The 13,716-nt window shown below is 43.9% G+C and overlaps 1 protein-coding gene across 2 annotated transcripts in view; it reads right to left on the reverse strand.

Annotated features, from left to right (window-relative positions):
- svp (COUP transcription factor 2) overlaps positions 1–13,716 on the reverse strand; it is a 91,339-nt gene that overhangs the window by 62,382 nt on the left and 15,241 nt on the right. The window contains exon 2 of one of the 2 annotated variants that reach the window (XM_066735549.1): positions 6,952–7,110. In XM_066735549.1, coding sequence (XP_066591646.1) covers positions 6,952–7,110 — 159 coding nt within the window. The remainder of the gene's footprint in view (positions 1–6,951; positions 7,111–13,716) is intronic. The other variant, XM_066735550.1, reaches the window with a different exon arrangement.

Genomic DNA, 13,716 nt, shown 5'->3' on the forward strand with positions numbered 1-13,716 from the left:
AGAACTGGATCCGTAAGGCAGGATGATGCGTCTGGATTTTTTCAGGGAAAATGTGAAACTGATATCGGTTGTCCTTAATATATAATAATCGTGGACAGAAATACAGAAGGATGCTTTCAGCGTGTGGGATTACGTCGGTGAGAGTGCACGGGGACCTAGCTGGATAGGATGTATATATACGTCTGTGCGCTGGCCGCCTTTTGCCGCTGAACTTTCACATTCTGATTGTGTGTATAGACTTGTCTTATTGGTTGCCTGTTGCTCCGTTGACTGTCTCGGTGGGGGTCACTGAGATCGAGTTGACCGGTCAACTCTTCGTTCTCCAATTGTCACTATATAAATATGGTTTATTATGATGCTGAAATGTTTCGTATTTCTGACTACGATCGATGATCACGGTTTAGGGACTCGAGTGGACCCTGAAGAAAATTCTAGAAAAGTCGATCGTCGAGTGACGATAAATTCCATGAGCTTTAAGCTGATTTTGATCAATGATGGATGAAAGGAACGAGTCTCTTTTAGAAGTGTAAACACACGGTGGACCTTGCACCGCTGAATATGCATAATGGTTTGGCCGTTGATTGTAATCCCCCACAGACGGTGTCAGGCTCCTTTGTGTGTGTATGTGACCCGCCGTTTTTGTCATGGTAATGCGCCACTTTGTATTTTAATGCTCGGTAGGAGATTATACGTGTAAATATGGAGAAATCGTTTTGGGCAAGAAATTTCTGCCAGTATCACAGCGTCTCATCTTCCATTCTTCCCGAGACGAATGAATCTTTATCGACGAGTCATAGAATCCATGTGGATGACACACGGGATGATTTTTCAATCTCACGGAGGACTGTCAAAGTGTCGTTGGAAATGGCACGGAAAATCGCGTATAATTTAACTGGTTAAATCCATAAAAACTAATGAATTTTTAATAGACTCACAAAAGCGTAGATTAGATACAAAAAAATCACGATTCTCGAATGAAAAGAACGAGATGTTAAAATCGACCTAGAAAACCCGAGCCGAGTAATCTAACGCCATCGACGGAATTAGTCCAGTGTTTCCTTCGGCTATTTTAGCTAATTTTAGCAAAGTCACTGGCGTTTATGGATGAGTCCCCGATCGTTAGTTATTCTTTAGCAACGGAAAGCACGAGGAATTCGTGTATAGTTGCCTCGCGTACGTGATGCGTTGGCTGGTGTGCTCGTGATAACGGTAATTCGAGTAAGTGGAATCTTCGTCTGGCCGGCGAAGCTTCCGCAAATGGAAATTTCTGATTTTTATTTCATAGCTTCTCAGCGAGATTTCCATCGCGTCCTGAATCCTACAACTCCCCCCCCCCCCCCTTCCTCACACAGAGAATTCTGATTCTCGCCAGAGAGGACGTAGAAAGAAAAAAAGAAGAGAAGAAACTCGAAGAGTGCGAGTAGTCGAAGAGAGATAAGATCCCGCGGCGTTATTCGGGAAGTGGTAGCACGCGCGTTTAATTCTGCAAGGTCGGAGTCATCCTCAGGTGCGGCTTATCTGCGCCTCGTCGCTTATCCCGCTTCTTTTTTTTCACGGCGAGCGCACAGTCCTTCCAATGCTGAAGAGCGAGTGGCCGGGCGATCTCTCAGGGTGCGCACAGAGCGAGAGTCTCGGGATTGCCGGGCGGATTACTAATCATTTCCCGGGCTCGAGAAACCTCGCTAATTGATTAAAGTCACGATCCTGACCCTGCTGTAATATCGGGGCAATCTCTGGCCGGCCTGGTGATCCGATCCGCGAGGGTGCGGTTGGTGCGAGCGAGAGGGTCCTCCGCCTCGAGGAGAAGGACGAGGACGTTCTAATCGAGAAGAATTTCTCTCTCTCGTTGTGGATCCGAAACTGCGAAGGTTTCGCTCGAGACTCTCCTTCTTTCCCGCCCTTTTGTTGCATCCTTCCACCCTGTCGAGGGAAACAATGTCTAATTTCAGTTAATGCTCCCATAATGGCCGTCGTTGCTGGACCGTCGCTGCGGCGAGGCTGGCGCGCCAGGATTCGATGGAGATAAGTGAAATTCGAGTGTGCTCGTTGCGCGTGTTTAACGTCGATGATGGTACACACATGTATATATATATATATATATATATATAGTGTTCATCGAGTGTACGTGGATCTCGTAAACGCCGTCCAGAATCGCCGAAGATCCTTTCAAGGTCACAACTGTCTCTCTCCTCTACATCAGGTTATAGACAATTTTAGTATCGACGACCCGAAGAGATTCTCTGGTAGATGAAAACATATAAATACTCGTGCACCATAGAAGTATATATATATATATATATATAGAGTGTTTCATATTGCAGAGGCGAAGCACACGAGCAAGGAGACCGAAGCCGAACGTCGTTACGGCTTCCTTAATAGGGTACCACGCTTCCTCATCTTCTCTTTCTAGATTCGAATATATTAGAGATGCAAGAAGAAGAAGGTATTGCGCGTAAACGTGTATTTTCGCCGGCGATGAGTCGACATAATTGCTCGATATTCTCCCATTATTAAACCGTGATTCACCCGGACTCCACACATTATTATCGCGAATTACATAGCATGTATCGTTGGTGGATTACGTTGGCTAAAATCCGTCCGTACGGCGAAAACGAATAATGTGTAGCATTACCGACGCAATTCAAAGGTGATTATTGTCCAGAAAGCGCGTGTACGGTATGGCTCGCTACAAGCGCATGCCAAGCCATTTTTTTCCTCTCTCCACTCTTTTCCGCGGCACACTATTTTCTTGCAACAGCTATATATATATATATAGCCTTCTTGTATAGGAATTCGCGGCCGAAGAAACGAAAATAACGAGCGTCGTAAATTATCCATGGGAATTCTGTGGAATTAGCGCGGTGCTGTTTGTAATTATAGATTTCGAGTGGTCCAGGAAAATGTCGAGCGTAGTGGGGGTAATTTTTGCTCGACGCAATGAAGTTTTTCCAGGTTGATAGTTGCGCAAAGAGCGCGTGTAATTATAACGCGCACCGGGGACGCTTGTTCGGTAACGACTTTCCGAATGCGGGCGTCCAAGGACGAAATTAGGGTTGTTCGGTTCTCTCTCGAGTGCTCTTTCTCCGTCCGTCCGTCCGTGGCCTCCGACAGTAAGCAGCGATCGTGGCGCGCGCAGATTCGGTGCGCGTGTTATTCGTCCCGCCCGATGCTCTTTTGTCCGCGACGCTAACGAATGTCCGGTCTTCGATGTTTGCGTCTGTCCGTGTAAACACGTCGGTTCGCACGTCAGCACCATTCCGCACTGTGCCAACCGCGAATCAATCCGGAATTCCTACGTAATTTCGACTCGTTGCGATTTTCACTGGCACCCTCGAATTTTCACTAATTCTTTGGGTTCTTGCGTGTGGCTAATCAAGAGACAGTGGTGTCTCGACGACAAGTACACATATAAAAGTAGATAATGACATGTCTATACCACCGAGCACTAACGTGTAACTTGTACAGCAAGTTTGGCAGTCACAATAATTTTCAAATCGATTTATCTCCGTGAACGATCAATTGTCACGATTTGAGCAAAGCTTTTCTTAAAATGGTTTTGAACGAGGTTTCATTTGAGTTAAGGTAACAAGGCCGACTAGAGTTTTGGTACGGGAGAGGAAAATCTGGCATTGGGGAGTGAAAAATAGGGGAGTGACCGTGCTCGTAGATAATGTTGCAATGAGTTTCTCGTACAGGCCAGGTGCGGATAATCCTTTCTTTTAATTACTCTAATTATAGAGGCGTGTAACGGTGATTATCGGACGGGATAGACGCAGCTCTATTGGTTATCGAATCACTCGTATAAAATAATATAGTTAACTGAGATTGCAAGCAGCTGAGAAACGGGTAAGTCGAGGGCAGTTTTAACGTGGTTGTACCGTTAGGTAAATTAATCTGCATCGATATATCCATCGATTCCTTGCGCGGGAATATTTCTTTAATCGCGTCTCGGTATGAACCATATAACGCTGGAATGGCTTTTGTACGCTATATATATATATATATGCAACGTTGATCGATTAGAAATTAAGAAAGAGAGAAAAAATGACGTTTGATCTGCGCGAAGAAGTGTATAATTATTCAATTAAGAGGATATATGTTGCTAAGATCGTTTTGTTGCAGTCACTCTTCGCACTTTACGGTTAGCAGTTGGAATTAAGATTCTGTCACGAATGAGAGAGAAGGAACGCGATCATCGGGGGGTCAAGTATGAAAAGAGTGAGAAATGAGAGGGTCAAGAGAAGGGGGGGGGGAGAGGAGAGGAGGACCTACTAAACGCACCGTTGTCTTGAGCACTCGCAATTAAGGGTTAATTAAATTGAGCGGCTTCCTAGATTTCTGTAATCATCGCGGACAGTATCTGCGGAGTAATCTTGAGCGCATCCTGTCTGCCTGGGGCGCCTCGAGGGGCCCCACGGAAGGAAGAGGCCCCGAGGTAAGGTCATGCACCCCGCTGACCTCGGATCACCGTCTCTCTTCCCTGCCCCTCCCCTCTCTCTCTCTCTCTCTCTCTCTCTCCATAATTCTATCCTTTATGCTCCACCACTAGCTCCCTCCCCCACTCTCTTATACTTTCACCGATATATCCTTTCTCCTCTCCTCTGCACCTTGGACTCTCGGTCTCTCAAATACACCTAATGTCTTCCAGGGTGAACCGTTTTTCTCGGAAAATACGATAGCCGCGTGTACAGCGAACAGCATGAATAGCTGAAAGTGCATAAGAGGCTCGAGTGGCACGAATTATTATCAAACAGCGAGGCATCATCACGGATAATGGGCGGATGTCGCTGTGACAGGGCAGAAAACGCAACGTCTTTTCTGAACGTGCGGCACTCCTGTGGGAAAAACCAACTACGCGGACACACTTAGTCAAGGTTTTCGTGCGAGTAATGTGTATGTGTGCTTTGCTAAAATCTCCCAGAGTGTCCGTATATCGTTGGCCTGGAGATTGTGGAGGAGGATTGTTGTTGCGAATGTTGTAAAGGATAGTTTGGAGAACGTTGGTAAGGTTCAAAAGGACTTTATTCGTTTTGGATGAAAGAGAACGATCCAATGGTTATGGGATGACCATTTAGTGTATATACACATTGGTCAAGGTCAACCAAGGTTTGTTATTTCATAGGATGACCACTTGACCAATACACAAAGAACAAGGTCAACCAAGGGTTGTTATTCGATAGGATGACCACTTGATAAATAAACACAGAACAAGATCAACCAATGTTTCCCTGCGAATAACATACATATATATATATATTTATATATATATATATATACTTTGCTAAAATCTAGCATCGATATATCGTTATACCCTGAAGTTACGGAGAATTATAATTGCGATTGTTATAAAGGATACTTTGGAGAACGTCGATAAGAATGAAGAGGGTTTTTGTCGTTCCGAACGAGAACGATCCGATGGTTATTCGATAGGATGACCACTTGGCGTATACACATCGAACAAGGTTAGATGGTATCACGGCGTAAAGAGGCAAGTCCACGCGGGTTGAGGAACGAAGAATGAAGAATGAAAAAGGGAGAGGCGTGAGAACCTCTCCGACCTTTCCGCAGGCAGCAATTAAACGTTTGCCCGTAGTCCAGTTCGAAGCGTGTTCGGCACGCTTGGTAGACACGGCTGGCGAGAAATTCTGTGTTTATAAACAGAGCGTACACTGCTGCTGCGAGCGTTCTCCAAAAATATTCAAACAGGTTTCCGGAGAACGATGCTGAAATTACGAATTTCGATAGAATTTCCAGTGAACTTATCCTTGGACCATTGTACAAACCTGAAGAACGTACTGATATTCGAGATCCACTGTACACACATATATACCTATGGTTATTATGTATCAGATGAGAAGCGCAGGGAATGTGCGATAACTCGTAGGAACAAGACGATCGATCGTTGGAAAAGATGGAAAGCACTCGGCTGGAGGAAGAGATCTTGAGGAATAGAGTCATACACGCGGAAGAAACTAGTGTGTCCGGTGCTGGGACCTTAGCACGCGTTTCAATCGCGGTCAGATCTTATCTGACGCTGTCTTTCTCTCTCTTTCTTGGTGCGAAGAGGCAGCTCCGAGAGGGGGGAGTAGTAGTTGTAGAAGAAGAAGAAGAAGAAGAAGAAGAAGAAGAGTGAATATAAGCGAGGAGTATCGAGCGGGGAGGAGGCGTGAGAAAGTTTGCTGGCTTTCCGCGAGCTGCAATTAAACGTTCTCCAATGGTCCGCTGTGGAACATGTTCGGTACACTCGGAAGAATTTCCATGGCACGTTGCAGCGTGCATCGTACACGCATATGCAGGTACTCTTGGCGCACGAGATGCATGAAGAGTACTTGCATTATTTTTCTTTCTCTTTCTCGCATCTTCTTCTCATTTGCCTCTCTCTCTCTCTCTCTCTCTCTCTCTCTTTTACACACACATACACACACACACACACACGAATCTTTTCTTACAACGACTACGGTGCTACGGATTTGTTCTACAAGTGCAAGTCTGCTATGTTTATCTTAAATCATGCAAATTATCGAGTATGCAAAGTGTTATTCGATTACTGCCTGCAATTTTACGTCAATGCCTAGGAAGCCCTGTGACACTAGCGATGAAAACTATCATTGTTCTTATGTATATATGTAGTACATCGATGCATGTGACATTTTTACGTGTTGCTTCTTTTTCTAACATTCGTTTTCCCATTTATATATATACGACGCTACTAGTGCAGTGTGACAAGGCATCGACAAATGATTGAAGCCGGCTAATTTGGACGATCCAGATTACGTGGGAAATATGAGATGTTTGTAATTAATTTGAAAACTTGTAAGAGAGCAAAACGTAATCATGGAAATCTCGTGTGTATATTTTTGTACATTTTTCTTCGCCCGGAGTCAAACTATTGTCGTGAATGTTAATATATATAGATACTAAATAGTAAAATTGATAGAAAAGGGTCAGTACAATGCATACCTTCCCGGCGCATGCCCATCTTCAGGCACTTTTTCAAGCGGCAAAATTGACATTGGTTCCTATGGTGTTGATCGATGGGACAATTTCGGTTCCCTCGACACGAATAAGTCAGGTTTCTCCTGACGCTCCTCTTGAAGAAACTTTTGCATCCTGAAAGGAGAAAAAAAAAACAGAGAAATTATAATAATTGTACGAATCATAAACAATATAACAAGTGACACTTATGATCTAACGCGATAAATCCCTGAAACAACCATAAAAAGTTTTTAAAAATCCATTACACAATAAATTTTCATTCTACAACGAAAGAAATAAAAATAAACTTTAGCACAAGTTAAGAAAAATAAGTTAATTGTAATAAATCGATATCAATTTTAATTGGAAGAATCCTCCAACTGTAATACTACATAATACTCAACATAAAATAAGATATACAAGAATCAAGCAAGAAAATGAGAGTGAGGAGTGGGTGGGGGATCACGGTAATAAACCGTGGATCTTTAGAGAGATTAACGTGTTCACGATCGTAGGTAGAATAATTAAGCCGCGGGACGTATAAACGCGATGATTTTAGCGAGGTTTCGTCCCCGTCGAGGCGTCGCGGGCGCGCGGCCGGCGCGCGAGAGAGGAGACCCATAAATTAAAGGTGCCCTCGAGGAGCTCTCAGAAAGGCGGCGAGAGAAAGGATCGAATGCTCGAAGCGTGCCACGTTCCACGCTGGAGGAACGACGCCACGATTTGTCATTCCACGGTACGAGCATTCTAATTTTTTTCCGCATGGATCCTCGTGCGCGCGCGGTCGTACGCGATCCAGACGACGCATGGATCGTTAACCCTTAAACCATATTCTTGCACGGAAGATCCAGCCTTCTTCTTTCGATACGATTCTTTTTCCTCGTAGATCCGCAGTCGTACGCGATCGTACATGATCGAGACGACGCATGGATCGTTAATCCTTAAACTATATTCTTGCACCGGAAGATCGAGCCTTCTTCGTTCATACGATTTTTTCCACATAGATCATTAACCGTTAGATCGCGTTATCATATCTTTTCGCAGAAGATCGAGCCTTCTTCTTCGAAACGATATTTTTTCCTCGTAGATCCTCGTGCGCGGTCGTATGCGATCGAGCCAACGCCTGGATCGTTAATCCTTAAACCATATTTTTGCACGGAAGATCGAGCCTTCTTCTTTCGATACGATTAATCCTGGATGTGCGAGACTGCTCTCGATGCACGCCGGACGTCGAACGTTCTCCTTCTGGCGGAAGGAAGCATTAATTGGGGAAGCTCTTGAATTTAATGCTGTTGCGAATTTTGCCAAAACCCTACATATATATATATATATATATATATATAAAATGGCAAGGCAGTTGCGATAATCGAGCACAGAATTATTTCACCAAAAACGCATAATTATAATGCAATAAAATGACAGACCCGCGTGCAGTCTACCCCGATGCAACGTAATTTCCGTCAGACTAGATTCTTAACTCGGTGCTAACGAAGCAGAAGACGAAAGTGAGGAGATTTTCAGCTTCCGGCTGGCACCCTGTACTTTCGAGCAACTCGCTATACACGCACGTAATCCAATCCCGCCAGTTATCCCACGCCGTGAAAGCGTCTCCTCGATCCGAGGGCCCGCTTGGTGTTTTCACGTTTCAACATTTCCATCCCCAGTGGAGAACAATATTTCTTTCCACTGTAAAGAGAACAAAAGAGATGGAGTGTACACAAAAAATACAACGTTGAACGAGACATCGAAGAATAATACTCGATTACGCAAATTCTCCACCAACCGAGAGAATTACGATGCGACCAGGAGGATCCGTGGTACCAGAGGTCAACTTCGGGAGCGATATTCCGCAAAACTCGAATTAGTATTGTACGAGCGTTGGAAGTGATTGGAGAACGCCACGAGACCAGAGAAGATCGAGGAACGATAGGACCATGCACGTATGACGAACACGTGTCGCTACGGTTGCTCCAAGTTGCAGCTGAACATTATGGGAATGCTGGTCGGTGAGTCGAAAGTGCCGGACGACTCGATCACGAAAATCCTATTAGTAGCCGTCTCCGTCCGAGTCTCGAGTCTCTCGAGTCTCGCTGGAATATCGAGGACTCCTACTCTCTCCAGCCTCGATCCAGCCAGTGTATATATATATATATATATATATATATATATATATACCGCACTAACGGTAAGCCAAGCTTTCCTCTTTATTATCTCTCATTGCCTATATCGCATCGATATAAATCGCTAATCTCGATCGCTGCAGGTAAAAAACCCTACAACCGACAATAATTCCACCGGCTAATCGGTGCATCTCTCCGTTTTTCCACAAAGTTTCTCTCGGCCGATCAAGAGTCTCCTTGCAAATTGCAGTGGCACAATGCAGCGATGCTGAGACGCGTCGATTTAATAAGAGAATTTTCTGTCCAATAAACACAGTCTTGGCTGTATTCGTGTAATAATAACTGTTGATCGTAAAACCACGTGGGATGTATGCGGAGGGGTTGCTTTACGGTACCGAGGTTGAAAGGTGACCGGATTATGCGTTGCTTTTAATTAAAACGGACCTGTTGGGTCAAGAAGCACCTGTATAGAGATATCGACGGTGCTGATCCGAGATTGAATTACTTTCGAGGGTTAAAGCTCAAATCGGTAAAATTATGAGGAGGCTGTATCATTAAATGTGGATAGAGACTCTATTATATATATATATACATATATATTGGAGCGTGTAGAGCGTGTTTGTTTAAAAAGCACGCGATACTCTCGCAACATCCTTATTAAGGATCTAGGAAGATTTACTTATCCACCGTCGATAAATAACGGCCTGACGATTTCAATAGCACCTTAACGATCGTACGAATAAAGCTACAGCCTCATCGACTGCGAAATTCGTAAGCAAATTGGAGTTTGCTGCATGGTCCGCTGATACAAAAGCATAGAAAGCAGATTAAAATAGTACTCGTTGAATAATTCAGATCATAGATCGCTGTGTACGAACGGAGAAATGTACTATATATATATATATATATATATATGTATACACCGGAGAGGTAAATGGCAGTTTCTGGCATGGCTCGGTAACGAGACACGCGTTACCACGCTAACTTTCGAATCAAGATAAAATTGAGGAGCTCGCAGCTTTTAACCAATTTGACCTATCGACTCTGGAGGTTCGAGCTCCGATTCGCGAGACTCCTCTTCGGATTCCGTTGAGCCGCTACCACGTGGATGTAACGAGATGCGACGAGAGATCTCTCGCGAGTCCAGAACCAACAGCAATCGCGCTCTATCGTCTCAATCACGAGACACCGTTCGACTCTTCTGGTAGCTGCTAAGGGCCATAACAGCGTGTGACTTTGTCCTGGTTCTCCCTTATCTCCCTTGGGTACTGTATATATATATTGAAGATTTGGCACCTGTAAATTTTACGATCTTCGTCATTCATCAACCTTGAAGAATATCCTGAAGAACATCCTTTTGCATGAGCTCGCCTGCAGGAGACTTTCTAAATAATTTCAGGATGGAATAAAACATACACACAAAGTCCCAAAAGGTTAGGCAGCAACGAAATGGACTATGCACAATGGGTACTTCCTACGTCTGACATAAGCGTTATTGTGGTACACTCGTACCTCGTTCGACTCCATTGTGCAACTTCTCACAATATAAAGTCGCTAGTCCTATGGTAATAGGTTATATAGGAAACTCTCGCAGGTTCAAACACGAATCTTTCTTTCTGGATGGAAGCTCGTTAAATCTGCCGAAATTGGACGAGTTTCCATGGGAATTTTCCAGGTAATTTGATATTTTCTGCTTGATGAAGAAATAAAAGGAAGTTAATCGTGAGTTGTGTTGGGTAAAGGGGGGGGGGGGGGGAGGCAAACCGGCTGGGGAGTTCTCGAGGGAAAGTAAACTAGATTGCTCGAGTATATTCGGTGTATGTTCCGATGGATGTTTTTACTCCCCCCTCCCGGTGCCCGTCAGAGTCCCGTGTGCCGAGCTTCGTCGTCGGCATTGAGAAAAGGCGAGTGCAGGGTCGCCATAACTACAAATTGCATCGTTACACGCAAATTACGCGATTACAGTGCGCTAGCCAACCACCAGGAGGCGATGGATATGGGAGCCGTGGTAGCGCGAGAGGAGAAAAATGAGGGGGGAGGGGGGGGGGGGGATGAGGGCCAACGAGACGAAGAGACGGCGAGCAAAGGGGGAGGGGGAGGAGGACTCGCACAACTACTGTTTATACTTTCAGATTGCAGCTTGCGAGGCCCTCCAGCTCAAATTGCTCGCGTCATTGAATTTTCATTGCTCCAGCCTCGTTCGCAGCCATTCCATTCCGAGTGCACGCCTGGAATGGCACCCCCTGCCCACCCCTTCCTACGGTGCGAATGGCTTAAAGAACCCACCGGCCTAAGCGGATCATCCTTTCCTCCAAAGGTTTTACTTAATAACGAGCTAGCCACTCGCCAATTGCCTTTTTTCCTCATTTTTTCCTTTCTCTCTCTCCTCCTCCTCTACCCCCCCCCTTACCCCCTTCTTTTTGCATTCATTAAATACAAAAGCTTTTATGTACGACCGACCATCCCATTCAAGACATTGAGAATTATTATGGAAATATTCCCTGTTGTTATGTTCTTGTGTGACAATATAGGTATGTGTATGTAATCGCTCGAATTTTAATGTTTGACCTATACATATATATATATATATATATATATATATTTAAGGAGGAGAAAAAATTTTGAAAAGCGTAGGTGGAGATGTACGAGGTCGAGACTTTTAGGAAGATTCGACTGTTACGAATGGAGATTTCTATCTTCGATCCTCTCTGATATGCAAATATACACTCCGATACGCGATAATTCGTCACTGTCCTCGCTTGTACGCCGATATACGAAATCGCTCATTTATATCTACGTGATTTCTGACATAATTTTTCTCCTCGCTATATATATATATATATAGGCTAATCAGCATAATATCGATAATTAATATTCCTGACGTGTACACCGCGATTGCTCATTTATCTTTACATTGTTAATTGAATAAAATCCGAGAAAAATGTAGAGTTTTGCTGGAAAGAGCGCGTAGTAGCCGTAACGGGACGATGACGATAAAGAAAAATACAGGAACCGTTTGAAGTGGCCAATTTTCTCTGGCAACGGCAGAAGCATTGCCAGCGAGGAATAAAAATTCTTCGGTATGGGCATAATTCAGGCGAACGAGGAGAAAGGTGCAGCATCCTCGATCTCTCGTCCGAAGACACGGAACAGCAGAAACCTTGGCGCACCATCGCAAGGTGCTCGATCGATTTCCTTAATTAAGCCTGCGCTCGTGACGAGAGAGCAAGCTTCGACGTCTCTATTTTACCGCACAGCGAAACGCTGACAAGAGTGACGAGTGCTGCTCGGTTCCTTCTACTCGCATTTGCGGAAGGAGAGGAACACACCTTTGGAAGATTCTTCTAGTATTTTTGAGAAAATCTGATCATTAGATTTTGCGATGATTCAATTTTTTTATCGGAGAGCTAAATGATAACAACAGTGCATGGTGATCGCTGTTCGGTTCCTTCTTCTCGCATTTGCGGAAGGAGAGGAACACACCTTTGGAAGATTCTTCGAGTATTTTTGAGAAAATCTGATCATTAGATTTTGCGATGATTCAACTTTTTTATTGGAGAGCTAAACGATAACAACTGCAGTGATGATCGATGTTCGGTTCCTTCTCCTCGCATTTGCAAAAGGATCGAAACACACTTTTGGTCGATTCTTCGAGTATTTCTCAAAAAATTTGATGAATCGACTTTACGGTTACTCATTATTGTAACAAGAAGATGATTCAATTTTTTTTACCGGAGAGCAAAATAATGATAAGTTTGATGAGCGCTGCTCATTTCCTTCAACTGAAGCTTGTAAAAAGTATGAAACACACTTTCGGTCGATTCTTCAAGTATTTTTGAGAAAATCTAATCATCATATTTTGCAATGATTCAATTTTTTTATCGAGGGACTAAACGATAACAACATTAATGATCGCTGTTCGATCCCTTCTCCTCGCATTTGCAAAAGGAACGAAAGACATTTTTGATCAATTCTTCGAGCATTCCTGAAAAACTGCGATCAGTCAATTTCGTAATGACTCATTGTACCCAACAGTTGATTCACTTTTCATTTACCAAAGAGCAAAATAATGATAAGCGTGACGAGTGCTGCCCAACTCCTCCCCCTCCCATTAGCAAAAGGAACGAAAGACATTTTCAGCCAATTCTCGAAGCATTCCTGAAAAACTGCGATCAGTCGATTTCGCAATGACTCATTGTACCCAACAGTTGATTCAATTTTAATAGATTCCACTCCTTATAATTCAAGCTTCCTAATTAACGCTGCGGAGGTAAACCTTCAGTCACGACGAGTCTAAACTTTCGAAATATCGTCTCTAATGACTTATATATATATATATATATATAGTACAGCGTGCAAGGACCTCTTCAGGAACTCACGTCACAATTCTCAGCCTACAGGAGCCACGTTGATACATAATGCCAACTAATTCTCGATAGAATCCGCGTCGGCGTACATAAGACACGTTTACCGAGCGTCTTTGCAATCATCTCTTAACTTTAACAACAGCTTTCTGCTAAATGCAACGAGAATCGCAATAAATCTTCGTAATTATTCGTAATTGCGATAAAGTCTGCACCGCGTTCAATTGGTAAAACACTGAAATCTCGGATAATTTTCA

This window comes from Prorops nasuta, unplaced genomic scaffold (genome assembly GCF_024137725.1).
Source record: "Prorops nasuta isolate Cenicafe-Biocafe unplaced genomic scaffold, Cenicafe_Pnas_1.2 PNAS00014, whole genome shotgun sequence".
NCBI classification, from domain to species: domain Eukaryota; kingdom Metazoa; phylum Arthropoda; class Insecta; order Hymenoptera; family Bethylidae; genus Prorops; species Prorops nasuta.